This window comes from Caloenas nicobarica, chromosome 8 (assembly GCF_036013445.1).
Source record: "Caloenas nicobarica isolate bCalNic1 chromosome 8, bCalNic1.hap1, whole genome shotgun sequence".
In the NCBI taxonomy this organism is placed as follows: domain Eukaryota; kingdom Metazoa; phylum Chordata; class Aves; order Columbiformes; family Columbidae; genus Caloenas; species Caloenas nicobarica.
This window is the reverse complement of record NC_088252.1, coordinates 26,199,508-26,218,203: the sequence shown is the minus strand read 5'-3', so window position 1 is coordinate 26,218,203 and position 18,696 is coordinate 26,199,508. Positions and strand designations below refer to the sequence as shown.

Genomic DNA, 18,696 nt, shown 5'->3' with positions numbered 1-18,696 from the left:
ATTTGATTGTATAGATAGATGGTAATGAGAAGAGACACAAGGATATTTTTTCTAAAATTTTAATTAATTGCATTATTCATCTGAGAAAAAGGGCAAAACAGAGCACTACATTCTCTACCCTGCCTAAAGCCAAGCACCCAGAGATAAAACAGCTATCAAAACCCACGTGCAGGCAAGTAGCTGAAAATGACTTTATTTTTCAAAAGTGCCATGCAGTTACTGATCCCACTGAAACAGGTGGGGTGGAAGCGTGCCCGCAATCTCAGAAATAAAGGGCCAGCTTCAGTTAGGATCTGCGATTTTAAACACCTGACTTTAGGCATTTACACCACATATACCATATAAGAAATTACATAGTAACCAGAGTGACCCAAAAGTGTTTCAAGGAATGCTCAAACTTACAAGGTATATATGGAGGCATATTTAGCAGTTCATTTCTACAGCCGCCAATGGCACCATTCATAAAAGCTGCTGGTTCATTCATATCCTAAAAACACAGAGCAAAACTTGATTGCATTTGCTTCAAATCTACAAAACACAATAAATTCTAAGTTACAAACAGGCAGCATTGTAGAAATCCTTTACTTTATTTAATGGTATTTTAATGCCAGATACCCTCGGAGCTTCAACAGCAGTATATATACAGCGAAATGTGGTGATTTCTGCCAGAGTCTGGCAGAGGAAAAAAATCCAGAAATTAAATGTATTTCTACACTTACAATCCACAGGCCGTCAAACTTGACGCTTCTCGAGGGGTCGGTGGGATTGTTGTAGAACTCCAGGATTTCTCTCTTCCACCACTGCGCTGTGGAATTGCGTAAGAAGTCTGGGAAAGCTGCGTGTGCTCCGTACATCTGTAAAAACAGCAAGAAAACTAAACAGATTCAGGAGGCAAGCATCCCACTGTCAAAATGTTGGAATTTGCTCAGAAAAACATTTTTGGCTCTGTTAGGAAGTCTAGCCAGTTTCTGTACGTTATTCCTCCCCTGAGATCGATCAACTGTTTGCTGCCATTTTCCTTAATTAATGTGCTGCTCTGTCTATGTTCAAGTCCGTAACCAAACCACCTCAACATTTACCTGTATTTGGGTCTGCTCAGGCAGTGACTCATTGACTTCTACATTGGGAAGGAATGGCCAGACCTGATAGGACAGAGGACATTTAAAAATCATTAAACCACACCGAATATGAACTGAGCATCAGCAACAGACAGATATAACCATTTTTCACTGATACCTATATGCATGACGACAGAGAAGATAATTCAGTTTGTAGTATTCAGTAGATCTCATTTATAGCCAGGTAAAAATATACCATTAGCAGAGTTATCCCCATGGATAGCACTGAATTCTAGGATGACATCAAGCATCTACTGTCATTAGTTTTTTTAAGAACAGTACCTTGGAATATATAATGTCATTGGTATCGGGCCATTTTATGAAGACATCGTCCTGCACACCTCTTGAGAAAGGAGGATAATTGGTTTCATTTCCAGAGATGGTTGGATCCTACAATTAGAAACGCATTTACCCTTATGCTCAAAAAAGTAGTTTAGAAATGCTGTTGAATATATTCTGCACTCTGCAACGATATACTGAAATTCAAAAGCAGTATTTAAAACTGACCAGGATGATGATAAATCTCATTCCTTCTGCTTTTATTCTGTTAACCAGAGCTGGTAATCCAGCAAAGCGTGTGCCAATGGTGAAGTCCAGTTGTCTTTCCATATAGTCAATATCCGCATATTGGACATCCTGCAGTTCAGAAAAACAATTAATGTAAAATTATTTTTTGTGTTTTGTTTTTTTTTTTGCCAAATACATATTTATTGGAAATCCGTCCAAATAAGGAAATTACTGAACTTTTGAACCACAAAACTGGAAGCAGCTGCAACGTTAAGCTAAAGCTATTGAATATTGCACAACCTATCAGCAAGTCCAATACAAAATAAAACTTCCACTACTGCGTCTAGTCTGAGGGTAGAAATTAATACATGATAGAGAAAAAAAGTCCTGGATTTGTACTTTTTTTCCTGTTTGTTTTTCTTGTTGGTCATTGTTCCTTCATAGCCAGCATGGCAAGAGTCCACGATTCATTAAGGCATCTGGGTGCTTCTTTGGTGTGAATTGTACGAAAAATAAAGCATCCTGACACCTACATTTAACACGGCCCAGAGTGTGCAGAGATGTTCAGCTCTGGCTTTGCTCTACCAGGCTGGTGGTTTTTTTGGTTGGTTTTTCATTTTGTGCTTAAATGGTCTTAGTTAATAATCTGAAGCCACAAATCCAGGCATGAGCTCAAAAGTTCACTGCTACCAACGTACATAGGGAATCCCAGCTGCTTGCATGTCATTCACCAGCTGGGAGATTTCCGAGTCGTTCCTGTACCCGTAGCGGCACAACTGGAATCCCAAAGCCCAGTAGGGTGGCATGACCGGTCGTCCAATCAGCTAAAAATAAAAAAAGGAATATTTGTGGTGAGTAGGTGAAAATAAAACAAACCAACCAAGCAAACAAAAGCCAGCATTCGTTTGTAGTAGAGTAAGAATCCTACTGCAGTATACTCCTGAACAACAAGTTCTGGTGTTGGGCCCAGAACCACGTAGAAGTCGAGAATTCCTCCAATGGTGCGGTACGTCAGGGCAGGGGTCGGCTGGAACGTCACATCTGGGCATGGGGGAAGACAAAAGGATATTTGCAAAACAGTGACCGTAAAAATAAAATACATTGAGAAAATCAAGCGAAGGTTTTCTTACCCATTGCATTGCTGTTAAGCAGGAGAACTCCGTGGGCATTGCCGTCTTCTTCAAGAGCCATGTAAAATGGCTGATAACCATAGGAATTCAACTTGTACTGCAAACAAAACACAACACATTCTACTGAGGAGACATCTCAAGGATTCACTGAAATCTGAAGTGGAAATTACAGCTACAATCAACCGTCACTATTTCATTGGTCATTCCCTGCAAACAGCAAACATTGTGCTGTCTCGTAGGAAATAACACAAGTATACGCGTAGAAATAAGATTTCTGATTTTCCTCTTTAAGAACTAATTTATTCCCAAAGTAGGGGGAATTGCCCTGACTCATGTCTAGCTTTCAGAATAATGAGCTGAGAAGAATAAAAAGAGGAGGAATGTGCTGTGATTTCTAAGCCGTCTGTTGTCTTCCGACATCTGAGCTCCACACGTTGGTCTCGCCGGTCACAAAGAATAGGTTTAGAGAAGACCATTGCCATTGAGACAGCATCCAAATTATAAGCCATGATAAATACGACCAAAGTCAATAATTGTGTCCTGTACCAGTGGAAATCCACTGGACTTTAAAGCCCTGCTGAACACCTTTGCACTTTAGGCTTATTGGTCCAAAAGCTACGTTTGCGTCTACTTACAGTAGGAGCCTGATCCCTTGTGAACATTCCCCAGGTGTTCCAGCTCATGTTACGGCGAAACATGGTGTGCTCTGTTTCTCCAAATCCGTATATATATTGGGATGCTAAGCGGGTAGAAATCTGAATGAACATGTCGCTGAACGTGAATGTGGGCAGCTGTGAATCCCAGCTAAAATGGAAAGAAAAAATATAGGTAAGAACATGGTGTCTTCAGTGTTGTGTTTAGCTGGTGGATACTTATTTTAGGCTACTCTTTTTCTCTGAAAATCTCACTTTTTGGTAAAATTATATTTATAAAAATAGAAATAAAGTATTTTTATTAAAATTATATTTATTCAGTGGAAAAAACTTATGGTTATTGAGAAAACTTAGAGCACACAAAATGGGGATATCTAAGAATCTGATGCACAGTTTAGAGACAAAAAGTCCTGTGTGTCTCGCAGAGAGATATGTATTGTCCACAGGTATCATGCATGGTAAGTGTATCATATTTTGGCAATTCAGTGAGAAAATGTGTTTAGGAGAGTATGATCTTATTTTCCTCCCACACTGATCCTTGGTGCTACATGGAATACAGGAAATAAGGTATTTTTTAAAGTTCACTGAACTTTTTGTGTCAATTACACTGAAACTGTATTTATAGGACTCATTTGTTGCAAATCGGCATCTTTACAGTCAGAAACCAAACCGCGAACTGATGGTGCTCTTGCTGTATTTTAAACGTAGTACACAAGAAAATGGTTGGGCTGGAAAAGCGCTAATAAAAGCAAGTGAATTAAAAGAAAATTATTACATGACTGTTCCTGTGCTTTTGCGCCGAACCTGGACACCAAATGGTTTTTTCTGAACTGATACTTCATAGAGTCGTTCCGCGTCCGTGCTCGTTGGGGAGCTTGGGAGGTTGAGTGGTACCGGAACCTCGTATCGTGCATTTTGATAGTCGTAAATCTATGAAGTAAAAATCAGTTCATTTCAATGAATTACTTGTTTTGAAATCTTACCAGTAGTGATAGATACCTGAATTAGTTCAAATGAATACAGAAAATGACTTGTTGAATCATTTATGTATAGGAATTTAAAGCACTAATATGTACCTATACTTAAAATAGAGCTACAGATGTATAAGTATGGTAAATAACTTTCTGATTAATCTTTTAGGCAACTTCCAAAGATTCTTTTTAAAGTTTTCTATATTCTGAAAGCTGACAGAAGTTAGTTTCTGATGCCTGACCATTTTAATGTATCTTGCTTATTTCATTAGTATTAGATGCACAGTAATAAATTGTAGTCTAAACAGTAGTGTATTAAAAATTTATTTTTACAGTAATCATTCTACTTCTTAAACTGTACAGTCATGACAACGACCTGCATACTGATAAATTCTCATTAGTTCCAGAGTTACTGGTTGACATTACACATATACATTGACATTTGATTCATATAGTTCCATTGTATAACCAAGTACAGAATTACAGGACAAAAAAAGTTGTGAGCTAAGAACAATAACAACTTCTCAGTTAGAAGGAGAAACATATTTAGGCAAGGCTGCTAATGTCTGCGTCATATAAAATTGATTATAAAAAGCCCTTATAATTTCCATAAATAAGACTGTTTTTAACAATGGGACATTACACACTCTCAGAAATTCTGGAATGACATTACCTTAAATTGCAGCATGTTGTTGAGATGATATTTCACCTCCAAGCGTAGTGTGCTAATTGGTGTAGTGTATTCCTCATTAGCTCTGGTCTTGGCACTGTTTAAGGTGAGGTTGGCTACCAGACCTGACGAGGTGTACTCGACATTTTCTATAGAATAGGCATTATCAGAGCTGTAATAGCAGGATGGAATGTCCAAGTTTGACGTTACTGGCTGCAAACAGAAATAAGTCACAGGTTAGTAGCCTACACTGGCCTGTTGTATCTTTTGTTAGTTACTAAACTCATCTGTCAAATGCAGAATTTGGAGAAAAACTTGAAGCAACTAGTGAACAATAAAGAAGTAATACAGAACCCATTAATCTCTACACTAAATCAGATATTATCAAACAATCCAGTCAAGGCTGTACAAATAGTTCAGTCGGGAAACTGAATCCTCGCACAATGGAGATGGATTTAATTTCCCTGTATCTATGGATCTTCAGCTCCATTCCACAACATGGCTTAGTCTTGGCCTGTTGAAATTCCTAAAACTTCCTTCTTTTTAATCCATTGCTCTCCGGTCTTGGATGTATCCAAAACTCACTAGATATTCAGGCACCATCAGATGAGACCACTCCATTGGCTTTATTCACAGGAATTATCCTTAAAATATCCACTGAGAATTGCATCCTATTTATCTAAGATCTCCTGACAGCAATTTCAAAATTACTTTTAGAACATCAACGCTCAAACTAGATATTATGAGGTTAGATGAGCCGATGTGGGTGAATGCATTAGCCTTCCACCTCTGGATACTCACCATCAATCCTGCCTAGTTGCTCAAATGAAGCTATGCCTGCTCCACACATCTTAATTGCTAATGAATATTTATTCATCTGTGGTCGTCAAATTCAAAGCGCCTTTCAACTTGAACAAGTGATCAAAACATACCCAATCCATAAAGAGCTCAATATTGCAGGAAAAGCCATTTCCGAATGTCCAAAATTTAAAAAAATATTCCTGGTGGTACAACAAAATCAGGACAGTCCATCCACCACTTCAGCTGTTGCTGGTGCAAGAGTGGCTAACAGCGAATTTTGGTCTTCGTGCCCAGGATATATGACGAAACGGTAATATTCAGATTCAGAGGAGCATGGAGGAGTAATTCAGTTGGAGGGACCCTCTAAGGTTCAGCCCTTCCAAGATGAGCTGCTCCCATATTTTTATAGCCATGGATGTTCATAAATAAAACTATACGGTAAAGAGCTGCATGTCGGGGATTATGATTTGGAAATACCTTCTCAAAATGGATATAAACAATTAAGTTCACATAAGAATCAAAATTTCAGGGGAATTCAAGGATTTCTTCTTGAACTGAGATCCAGAGGAATCGTTTTGACTTAAAATGTGCTTCAGTGACCGTGAAGGTGAGACAAAGGGGATCAGCCTTGCAGGCTGTGGGGCCAGTGAGGAGGGAGCTGAAGATGCTGATCACAAGACTGTTGCAGTTTTACATAACTCTAACACTGTTTCTTTGCACCTTTAAAAAATACACATTTCCCCTCAATTTCTGGCATACTTTGGAAGAACTTACATGGTTGCCAACTACCTTGGTTTTAGTGAGGTGAATAAAATCTGCCAGTGCAGGGCAGCTGGCGTCTGTTCCCCCATTTTATTTAAAGCTGACAAAGTTGCCAGACTATTTCTTCCACTGGAACAACCATAAGGACAAAGCTGTGATTCTGGAAATGTTTCTGTCATTAGTTTAGAGAAAGAATTTTTGCTTACTTCCCAAGTACAGCCAAGTTGTTCACATTTTGCTTGTGTTGGATCAGGACTGGGATAACAATTAAACCTTTCATTGACACTCGGTTCTTGAGTCCATGTTAATGTGTAAGATTTTCCCAGTTCAAGCTGAAGTCCTGTTATATGAGCAACCTATAAATATTAAACAATAAACAGTTATTAAATCTCACATCACATCCATCTTCAGTCAGCAGAGACGTCGGTCCTCAGGAAAAACAAATTCTTCCTCTTAGAAATTAAATTTTACTACATGAACAATAGTATCACTAAACTTTTTGTTGCACTGAAGGTCTGAGAGAAAAACTTCAATGCACCTTCTATGCAGCTGAGTTGAATGCAGCTGTACTTTTGTTCTGTAATAAATTACATGATGCATTCCCTTGAAACCACATTAGGACTGAGTACTGCAGCTTTCCCTTCTTCAAGTCTCCCAGGTTGCAGGTAAGCTATTAGGGAGAGAGGAAACCAAGCACAAACCAAAATCTACCACTTTTCCAATCAGAAGCAGTGTGGGTTCTTTGACAGTAATTTCTATGCTTTAAAGCTCTATCACACTTACTGTACATTATTTACTATACATTAAACAGTGTATTACAGAATTACAGAATGCTTGGGGCTGGAAGGGACCTCTGGAGATCACCCAGTCCAACCCACCTGCTAAAGCAGGGTCACCAGAGCAGATCACACAGGAACGTGTCCAGGTGGATTTGAATGTCTCCAGAGAAGGAGACTCCACAGTAAAGAAGTTGCTCATCATATTCAGATGGAACCTTCTGTGCTTCAGCCTGTGCCCGTTACCCCTCATGCTGTCATTGGGCACCACTGGAAAGAGTCTGGTCCATCCTCTTGACACCCACCCGTGAGATATTTATAAACATCGATGAGATCTCTCTCAGCTTCTCTTCTCCAGTCCGAAGAGACGCAGCATGATTATATAATCATTACCTGATGGCAGTTTATATATCTGCTGAAGTATATTTTAAACATGGTATTGCAGCTGAATCTCCAAAGGTTTAAGAGCACAGATGGAGCTGTGAAGGTGGCATCACCCTGCAAATGGCATCTCACCTTCTTGCTGGCGTCGTAGTCCACGGTGTGAGGCGATGCGATGGTCACGCCGTTCTGCTGGACGGTCACCTGGCTAATGCTGCTGGGCAGACCCAGGACTTTAATGTCAGTGAACATTAAGTTGTTTGGATCAGTGTAACCGTGATGCGAAACCTTGATATCCAAAACACTCTGAAAGGAAAAGGAAAGAAAGAATATTGGAGGTTGTCATTAGACTGGTACAAACCCAGCCGAGCTTTTCATCTGCTTTCCTGCCTTCCCAGAACAGCTTCTCTGCCCCATCATCTCCCTCAGCCCTCACAGGTCCCCTCCCATTTCCAGTTACTGGAATTTTAAGTAGATTCTGGGCACACGGTTTCTTTGGGCCATACCCGGGTCCCACAGGTCTCCAAAAATCAAAAGCCATGTTAAACTACCCAGGGATGGTGCCAGCTGGTCCACAGCCCAAGTGTGATCCTGTGTAAATGTGCTATGATACAATTCTGCGTATTTAGCGCTCAGAGGTTGTTACTTTTAGTGTGAGTGTTTTCCACTGTTGGCTGATTCCAGACATCTTTAATTAGTCTTTTCCTTCGCAACTTTTTCTAAGAGCAGGAAAAGGTACATTTACTCTATAATCTCCTTGCAACTGCAAATACCGAATATTTGCAAAACAAACTTCTCTTTCTTAGCAATTAACATTCGATTATTTGACAGAGACAGAATTAAATGAGAAGAAAGCACAGTGGGAATAAAATTAGACGACATTCTGGCACCCTGGAAAACTAATGAAATAAGTATTTCCCTTAAACCAAAAGTCCATATAATTACGGTGTAATTTAATTCCAGATATTCAACTGGTTATGATGAAAAATGAAACCTAACATCCTAGAAACGGCGGTGCTTAAAATAAACACTCATTGGCTTTGTTACCCAGGCATGTATGCCAGATTCTGCTGCTTCCTCCCAGAACTAGGATTGCACACAATACATATATTCTATGGTGAATAGGGGCAGAAATACCCTCCTTCTGAACCTGTGAACTTGTACTTTTTTGAGCAGCAACATAGCTTGCACAACAAGGTAGAGAACAGCAAGGACTACCCTGAACTTGAAAAATGAACCTCCAGCTCCCTTCACACCAGCAAGGGCTGGTTTTCCTCGTGTGTCTGTTCTGACCCATCGACATGCTCCAGAGGTTCTGCTTTGACATGTGCTTTCACTTCACAGAAACATTTATGAAGTTAACTTATACTTTCAGAATGATAACAGAAACTACAGTGCCATAAATGTACATTCTGTTCAACAATTTACTATAATTGATAACTTCTGAATCATTCTGAAATTTGTTCTTATCACAGTCTAATCATATTATTGTAGTCTCTTCGGTCGTGAGCACAAATAATGTTAGGGTGGGAGAGATATTAGATATTAGGTATTAGGAAGCCCCAAATTAAAATACCTACAGTTAATAATACAATACTAATCACCTAAAGTGATTATTCAGAATACGTGACATTTTGTTACTTACCTGATTAGCAGTAAATGATGTAAGCAGATATACACCATCTTCATATGCATCTGTTAAAAATAAAAAAAAGAAAAGAAAATATATTTGCCATTCATCTTATTTAACACATTATCAAAATTTCAGTTCAACAACCGTGTCCATATACTATATACAAATATAAGGTATGTCTACCAATACATAAATAAATGTTTTTTATTTCCAGAAGACCTCTGCTTTTGGACATACTTTCTTGTTGAACTGCATGCTGTTCATATGAGGCCAAAATAAGAACATTTTAGAGGTAAGATACAAAAGAAGGCAAATAAATGGCATTAGGAAGATCAGGGGTCTTAAGATCAGCAAGGCATAAATGTTTCTTACTTGAAGGCACAGGGGTCGTTTCCCACATCCACTTCTATTCACTGTGCAATTCCACATGAACATGGCAGACATTGATGTTTCTTTGAAATCAGTGTTGGATATTTTATCAATCCTGTTATTCAGCACTAAATGCACTCAAAGTAGTGCTGATAATCATGGGCATTGTAGGTTTTTGCCTTGCTGCACTACCGAAAACAGATCCCAGGCATCCTGGCGAGATGCACCTTGTAAATCCATGCTAATCTCATTTCTCATCAGACTGCCATAAAATCCACCATCATTTCTGAATTCCAGTGCTATACAGGCAATGACATATGTGAAATACTTCAAAATACACTGACACCATCCTGCAAATTTCCCTACATGTCATTATGCAAAACAACACCATTTTCTGCATTACTTGCAGTAAACTCAGGTGATAGCTGATTGTTATTACAAGGGTCATAATAAATGTCATTTACCCTTTCCATCCAGAGTGTATTTCTTACCTGAAGACAATTCAAATTTACTAGCATTGAAGAAATTAATTATAGCTTCCCACATATTCTATGGTTATGATTCTTATAAGTTTGAGAACAAATCTTTGTTAATCCATGTGGCCTTAGGTCCAGGGCACAATTTCATTTATACACCATATTAATTGTATAAATACTAACGTAATGCTGTTGAAATCAGGAAAAATCGTTTTACTACAATGCTTATCTGGAGGTTTAATTTCAGTTTTGTCTCTGAAGGCATGTTCAGATATGTTCTCCAGAATTATGGTTGCTTTGGCCAGACTCCATCATTTCCATCTGCTCCTAATGCTCCTCCTCCAACACCCCATGCTACACTGAGAACTTCTAGGGCAGAAGCAACCACCAGCACTTCTTCTCCAAAGCGATAGCTACACCATGGATTTTATTACAGCTTGAAGTTTCCACTTCAACAAATTTTGTTAAAAACTGCAGACAGAAAAGCTCCTAAGTCAGCTACTGTGCATTCTTTGGTTTTAAAGGACTGCTGTAATTCGTTTCATCTCTCCCCAGGTCAGATCCTGGGGTTTTGTTTGGTCTGTTTTAATTTGGATTCTCAGTATCTCCAAGGGTGGAGGCTACACAGTCTCTCTGGACAACCCGTTGCAGTGTTCGACCAGGATTTTATGAAGGCAAGAAGCATCATACATACCAATGCGAACTCCATCGTCCCAATAAAGCTGTCCTTCTGCAAACAGGTTGTCATCCAAAGCAACAGTGAGTCCCATCGTGTTTTTTCGGCTATGGGAAACAAAATAATGTTTCCTCAATTTCCTCAGCTAATCACAATTCATATTTATCAAATATTAGGAAAAACTTCCAAAATGCTGTATGCCACTCAACTGGTCTCCCATACTCATCATTCTAGAGCCCATCCTATTACATTTAAAGGAGATCATTAAGAGGAAGCCAAAACGAAAAACCAGCCATAAAGCTCCAGTGCTACCGTACGTGTAGCTTCTCTGAGGACTGATCGTATTTCTATGTAATTGTGCAAAACTAGATGTTTAATTTTTAATTAATCTCACCTGTAAAAAGTTGTATTAGCAGGTCTCTGCCAAGCAAGGATGTGTCCACCTCGGATATGCAGGTTGATGTGTTCCAAAGGAGCTGTTAAAACTGTGAACTGTCCTCTAAAGCCAATATCCTCATCCTATTCATGAAAAAATGAAGAAGTCTTCTACTGAATTGCCCTTATTTTAGAGGGTTTTTAGAATGAAATTATTCTTGTTTGCTAGACAGATTAATTAGGAGTTGTTACTGCAGGAGTAGCTATATAACGCTTTTAAGAGAAACTCGGAAATTCCATATCTATAAAACACTGTAGCTGATGGCAGCTGAGCTGATGGGGCCAGCAGGTGATTTTTGATGCCCCTTCTTCCTATTACAAAAGCTTTTATTATTTCCTGTGAATAAGATGGTGTGGCTAAACCTGTTGTGCCTTTCTCCATTCTAGCATGCCTTAACAAAGACAAACAAAACAAAACCCTCATTTGAGGGTTAAAGTCAATAGAAAGACTTCAAAGGCTTCACTGGGATCACGTTATTATACATTATTATACAGGAGTTATTATCAGCTAAGTGATGTTGTTTTGCTAAGAACTGATACTGAATGCAAGTTTGTAAAAAGACAAGAGCGTTCACACCTCACCAGCACTCAGCACATCCTGCCGCTGTTCTGAACAGCGCTATGAAGAAGACATACAACATATAATTTTAAAAATTACTTACTGTGTGGTAATCATACCAGCGCGCATTGGGGAAGTATGCATTCACCGTTCGAGCATTCTGGAATTGAACATACACGTTTTAGGTAAGTTACATCAAGAAGTGAAGTTAAGCTGGAGCGACTTTAATGTTTTTGTAAGTGCTTAACAATGTACCTCTTGCATCACAGGGCTGATGAGCAGCGCCGGTCCCCAGAGGAACTGCTCATATATTTCCCAGGTTGTTCTGTCTTCAACAAACCTGCAAGTTAATAGAGTAATGATTAGATACTGGGTGCTGAATATTTCCAAAGTGTTCCTTCTTCAAGACATTTTTGTCAGTAATCAAACCAACTATAGCTAGTATCCACTATTTCCTCATCTTTGTTCTAGTATTAATAATTCATCGACCAATTAGTGCTTGCCAAGAATGCGTAGAGATCATAACACGAAACTTATTAGAGAAATGCAAGCCCCAAAAAGCCACTTCTACCAGCAAAACACTCATGGCTGTGGCAGAATTCCTTCTTTTGTGCTTAAAGATTTTGTCCAGCTGTTTTTGCAACATTTATTCTTTTGATTCTGCATAAGCCTGAAGAGGCTAGAGGTGAGCTTTCAAATTTAAACATTACTCCTAGAGAAGCAAATGTTCAATTTTGCATAGAGAAAAAACAGAGAACTAGTGTTGTTTAAGTGAGACTTCATATTGAAAGCTCATATTCTCAATCTCTTCCTTTTTTTTCCTTAAAGAAAAGTTGCTGTATCTAAGAGAAAAATTTCTTGTAAGGAGTGTCACGACTACAGAATTTCTAGTGGAAAGTCCTGCTAAGGAGAGCAAAGGAGTCGCACTTACTCATGGAGTACGGGGCGAATCACGGTGCTGCCATGGGCATGGGCATCATACATCAATGTATAGAGGTAGGGTAACAGGGTGTATCTTATATTTAGCACATGCCTGGAAATCTCCACAAATGTTGAGTTCCAGGAAACAGGATCTTGCCTCTAAAAGAGAAGAGACCGTCATTAGTCAAGCTGGATTTTTTTTGTTCAGAATACCTGACCAAAAATCCCAAACATAGCAAGACAAAGCCGAGGAAATTTCTCTGCCCAGCTAGAGCACCTTCATTTATTTATTCTTCAATGAAGGAGTAAGTGACACTAAAATCAACAGGTGTCTCTCTCAGCCCTAAGAGAGCAAGTAGAAAGAGGGAAGGTGAGAAAAACTTGGGGGGAGTTCTGTAAAATAAATGTTTAGTAGTAAGTGTCCCAAAGGCACGACACATCCCAGTGTGTATAATTTATTATCCCTCTTTTCTGCAGGGCACCACTCAGGACTTGCAAGAAGAGACCCAAGCGCTAATGACAGACGTCAGGGAGCACTTCCCATCTTTATGAAATGGACTGAACAATACCTTGGCAAATTGGGTAAGACTGGAAGCAACACGATAACCCTGAATCTGCATTTTTAAAAGCTTTAAAAGTCCTATCGGAAGGTGTGCCGCTGCAAGATAAAGCACACAGGTTTTGAAAAGGAGACCTTAATCCATTAGATATATGCCATATAAATAGCTCTACTCTGCTAGACGTGAAGCTTTCAGTGGAATAGAAGTGCTGTTTCCATTTTTCTTGATTTTTCCGGTTATCTTGTTTTACAGCTCTCTACAATATAGTCCTTAGCCAGCACAGACCAACATTTAGGCAACTATTTTCCTTTACTCTTAAAAGAAATACAATATCTGATGGTGGCAACTGTGCAAAGCACTGAAATTGTCGAGCCTGACTCCAGGATCTTTTTACACTGTCCCATTTTCTCATTTCTTCCATAATTATGGACAATTAGGGCTGAGAGCACCAAGGTCAGCCTGGCTCCTTTGAGTGTCTTTGCCATAAAAGTGCTCTATTCTAATCTTGCTGGTGTAGTGTGTTTCAATAAAAATGGCATGCAGGAAAAAATAAGTCAGACTTTGGTTCAGTCAAGGCAAACTTAGAACATTCTTCTTTCAAACGGCCCAAATCCCAGCGCAGCCCCTCTGTGGGTATAAAACCTGCCAGGTGAGGGGGAGGCTTACAGCAGATCGAGCGTGTTTATAAATAAAGACAATTTTTATTTGCTAAAGAGCCCAATATGTTATCGTCTTATCTGTTTTGCTTGGAATGTACTTTATTTGTTGGCAGGCCAGCTTGTGTGCTGTCCTGGCTGGTCTCTACGTGTGTTCATTACAAAGGACCAGTCATTAGCAGCCATTAAACAATTGCAACTCACCCTTGTTCCCTTCTCATTGTGATTTCTCGAATATGGATAAAATGCACCCAGCTGCATCCAGCGAACACACAGCTCGTACTCCGAGTCTCTGAAGAAGCCACAGATATCGGCTCCTGTCTGGAAGTTCAAAAATAATCCGATTGGAATACAATAAATTAATGTACAGCATCAAGATAACTAAATGTAAAGTAATAAGTCATTAGCTTACATAAGATATTCCAAAGAGACTGAACTCCATCATCCCTGAAAGGAAGAATAATACAACATTATTAACTGCTTTGTTTGGTGGGGTTTTTTTTCCTTTCTTTGGTGTGTTATTGGTATGCTATTGCTAATATCTACTGTAATGCTGAAAGAGAAGAGAAAAAAACACCCACAAACCCCACAATTTCTCTAATGTGTCATGTTTTTCTCATACATAAAGAGATGGGAGCTGGTTGGTCAAGAGTAAACAAACAGGGTGGGAAGGTGGCTTGTCCCCGTCCTTCTACTTTCCCGTAGCTTTCATTGCCAGGCCGATGTCACATGGTGTGGAATATCCCTTTGGTCAGTTGGGGTCAGCGGTCCTGGATGTGGCCCCTCCCAAGATCTTGCCCATCCCCAGAGTACTGGTGAGGGGGCATGTTGGAGAGACAGCCTTGGTGCAGCCGCCAGACCATTGGTGTGCTATCAACACCAGGACCATGAGGCCTCCTAAGAAGAAAATTGACTCTGTTTCAGCCATACCTGAAACAACTGCACACAGAATATTTTCCTTCTACGTACCAATAATAGATTTAGCTAGCTGGTCCCACGCCGCAGTGTTATCGCCGAGCCAGTGTCCTGCCCATTTTCCGCTACTGGGATACGTGGAACGCGTGATAACAATCCCACGCTCGTTGGTGGCACTCTGCAAACCGCTGACATTGAAAATAGACAAAACCAAAACAAAACATTGAGAAATATTACATGGGAAATATTACCTAAGATTCTCCTCGAAAATAAACATTAGGGCCCATATTTTCATAGCGTAAGGCAGCATTGGTGTGTGCATGACTATGCACACATCCAATCCAGAGGTGCTTTTCGTGGCAATTTGCCGTGATTCACACAAAACACAGCAGTGTCAGCCAACCCGCAGCTGCAAAGAGAAGTGGCAAAACGAGGAGGTGCTAAATAGAGATTTCTTGCTCGGGTGGGAAAATACGAATGTAGCCCAACTTGCGCATTACCTAAGGGCTCCACGATGTATTCCAGGGCACATCATTCCTTTCTTAAAGTTCTTGAAAACGTGCAGCAACATAGTTTAAAACTAATTTAACAGAACTCATACCAAAAAGGTAATAAGGGGAAAAAAATAGAGGTGCTGGGAATATTGGACCTGTCGGTATAACTCTAGTTGCCAAAAAGGGATTGGAACAGAAAAAAATAAGTCATGAATCTGTAGTCACTACAGAAGCACCCAAGATGACATGATATCAATATAAGATGACCACCATGCATTTGTCTAGAAGCAAACATTAAACCTGTGGTTTTCTGCTCGGGGTAGGTAACAGGTCTTACAGCTGAGGAATGATTCCCAATGTGTGCAACCACCTTGGCCATAGCTGACCTATTGATCTGATCACATTCGGCTTCCTCAAAAGCAGAAATTTCAACTAGAGGTTAGTCACCTCTTGACGATGGTGGGACTTATTTCCCTTTCCCAAACTAGAGGTAAAAGCCTACAAGGCAGGAAAGCTACAGGCGCCTGGCTTTGGGGCACAGAAGGAACCGTCACACCAGGCAAGGACTGTCACGGACTTCTCAGGGTGCTCTGGCACTGCAACCCTGTGGCCTTGCTCAGGGTCATTGCTACGGGGAGACTGTGGCTTGAAATGACTCAGGAGACGACCTCCTGAGTCTCCTGGGGTGTGAGTGTGAATGAGCTGAATGGTGAACTGATGCACCAACTTCATTACCTCAACTAATTAAAAAAAAAACCCCAAAACTTCAAATAAAGCCTTGGCCATTGCCATACTGTACCTCCAAAAGCAACCAAGAAAGCTTTAGCAAAAGGAATTAAAATTGCTACGTTCACGGGAATTTAGGCTTCCTAGTTGCTCTGCCAAGGATCCATGCACCTTTCTCTGCAGCACAAGCTGTTGATCTTTGCTGTGTGACCAGCACAGATGCATCACTGCTCCCCTTCCTCAGAACGATTCCTCTGTAGCTGTGCACACGTACTGGGAATCGTTACAGCAAAACACTAAACCGCAATACTAGTGAGAAAGCTGCCCTGATTAAATGGCGCTGCTCTCCAACGCTAGTGCCACAATAATTGCCCAAACAGCTGCTTCAATAAGGCACTATTTATTTATTTTTCTACAGGATTTGCAGCTTCAGTGACACTATAATTACAGCAAAAATACACAAGTCACTTAAATTACCGTAGTAATTAAACTAAACTAATGTGCTGTAATTATTTCTTCCAAGACAAACACTAAGTTTTCTAGAATCTTTTATTTCTTTGCAATGTGCTATCAAACATTTTCAGCCTCCGCTTGGCTTACCCTACTTCAACAATGCTTTGGAAACTGTAGCTAGAATTGCACATGTAAAGCAAGTGTATGTTGCGCACAGAACTGCTCAAGGATGAGCACGGCCCCGTGTTTTGCTGCCTCGAGGTGCCAGCTCTCTGCTCCAGGGCCGAGCCAAAGCTTCTCCATGAAAAGCAATTTCTCATATCTCAAAGCCCAAATTTACCTCCAAACCATTGCTGTATTCACTAGTGAGGGTTCTGGTTTTCAAGTCTACGCAAAACCTTCCTCATGAAAGAAGAGCGTTAAGCCAATATCAAGGAGCTCTCTCTGTCTAATGGCTGGAGAACTCAAATGACACTGTTAGATAAAGAAATTGCTGCTCGCTTTTAAGTTACGGGTTTTTGTGAGTCTTGTGTGCGAGCTATCGTCTTGTTCGGATGGTTTAGTACCAGAATAAATTACTATTACAACCTGTCTTCAGTTGCGCAATTATTCCTTCAGTTAGTACCAAAGACTAAATTGGAAACTGAGAGCTGATATACAGATATCTATTTAAAAAACTAAACAAAACAAAAACAAACCGAAAGAAAGCAAAAAACCTCCACAAACGTAACCTCACATTTTTCTATAAATCTGAAGTGCAAGAATATCTGTATAAGCTGTGTGATTTATTGCAGTCGTTTCTGTTACAATGCCACTCAAACCAGAAGAAACTATTTCACTACGTTTCAGTTCTTACTTGAAACAGAGGAACAACTGTAAAGTTCCTCTTACTGTTCAGTTGTTGTCTGCTTACAACGCCCAAATCACCTGTGGCTTGGCTGACAGCAGAGGGATCAGACGTTCCTTTCTGTCCTGTCAGCAATTGCTCCCCTACCTTGACTGGCAGCGCTGCACTGGCTGCCAGAGACAACAGTCAAAAATTCCAGCAGCCTTTACCTTGGCTTTCTTTATGGTGATATCAAAGTTACCAAGGGCTTTAAGGTCGTTAAGACCTATAAAGAGACATTGTTCCTGGCTTACTCCTTGAATCGGAAATGAAACAGCACAGCTGTATTATCATTAGATCAGACGTTATCTCAAGCAGGTTGGGGTGCTGTTCAGAAAGGAACTGATAACAATGACTGCCTCGAAGTGAGAAAATAAATTCTTAAAAGTAAAGCCTTATGCACACGCTTCGCATTTTAAACGTCACTCTTTCCCCTTTTCATTACTACTCCGTTTGTTTTTAATAAGGACGTTATTGAGCCCTTCTTAAAGTAGCATTGTTAAAAAACTATATTCATTTTCTCTCACTAGTAATATAGTGCAAGGAAAAAACAGTATCAACCCCAGGAGTAAAACAGGCTGTCCTAGCAAAACCTAGAAACAACAAGTATTTTCTATTTCAGTTACATTAATTGTGTGAGACTATATACTGAGTAATTACTGTTCCCAACAGCTGATGACAATGTTCAGACCTGTTCCCTGTTCTGCCTCTGCTGGAAAGGCAACTGTTGCGTTCGAATGCGTTGGGACAAAGAAACGCTCCATGTCAAGTAATTACATCCAAATTAAATTATATGAGAAATCGCACCATGGCCATCTTATTCCATAATACAGGTCAGCAATTCAGCTTGCACAACACAACATCTATATGGACAAAGCCCTCAGAACTGGAATACAAAGAATTGCTCCCAGCCAGGTGAGCAATAAGTTTCTTTAGTATTAGACGTGGGTAAACTGTCTTTAAAACGTACCTTGAAAATTGTGTCTGCTCGGGGTCAGTGATTTTAAAGCTGCTAAGCTCAAAATAAAGACCTTGCCTGCTTGGCCCAAGACAGTCAGTGATGCAGCTGCAGGTCTTCACATGCTTAAGCAGGTGGCTGGGTTTTTCTCTTTTATCTCACCCCAGGTGCAGAAGGTGTTTATCACAGTGAAACCATATTATGGAGACA

General features: G+C 40.0%; 1 protein-coding gene across 1 annotated transcript in view; it reads right to left on the bottom strand.

Annotated features, from left to right (window-relative positions):
- The window catches only part of LOC135991327 (maltase-glucoamylase-like), a 65,631-nt gene that overhangs the window by 11,830 nt on the left and 35,105 nt on the right, over positions 1 to 18,696 (bottom strand). The window contains exons 37-58 of the mRNA XM_065639838.1: positions 15,024 to 15,157; positions 14,467 to 14,501; positions 14,259 to 14,375; positions 12,849 to 12,997; positions 12,173 to 12,257; positions 12,021 to 12,077; positions 11,318 to 11,442; positions 10,942 to 11,030; positions 9,415 to 9,464; positions 7,905 to 8,075; positions 6,819 to 6,968; positions 5,053 to 5,262; positions 4,184 to 4,338; positions 3,391 to 3,559; positions 2,756 to 2,852; positions 2,554 to 2,666; positions 2,324 to 2,449; positions 1,626 to 1,754; positions 1,401 to 1,508; positions 1,080 to 1,142; positions 720 to 854; positions 403 to 487 (exon numbers count right to left, since the gene is read on the bottom strand). Of these exons, the coding sequence (XP_065495910.1) occupies positions 403 to 487; positions 720 to 854; positions 1,080 to 1,142; positions 1,401 to 1,508; positions 1,626 to 1,754; positions 2,324 to 2,449; positions 2,554 to 2,666; positions 2,756 to 2,852; positions 3,391 to 3,559; positions 4,184 to 4,338; positions 5,053 to 5,262; positions 6,819 to 6,968; positions 7,905 to 8,075; positions 9,415 to 9,464; positions 10,942 to 11,030; positions 11,318 to 11,442; positions 12,021 to 12,077; positions 12,173 to 12,257; positions 12,849 to 12,997; positions 14,259 to 14,375; positions 14,467 to 14,501; positions 15,024 to 15,157 (2,552 nt within the window). The remainder of the gene's footprint in view (positions 1 to 402; positions 488 to 719; positions 855 to 1,079; positions 1,143 to 1,400; positions 1,509 to 1,625; positions 1,755 to 2,323; positions 2,450 to 2,553; positions 2,667 to 2,755; positions 2,853 to 3,390; positions 3,560 to 4,183; positions 4,339 to 5,052; positions 5,263 to 6,818; positions 6,969 to 7,904; positions 8,076 to 9,414; positions 9,465 to 10,941; positions 11,031 to 11,317; positions 11,443 to 12,020; positions 12,078 to 12,172; positions 12,258 to 12,848; positions 12,998 to 14,258; positions 14,376 to 14,466; positions 14,502 to 15,023; positions 15,158 to 18,696) is intronic.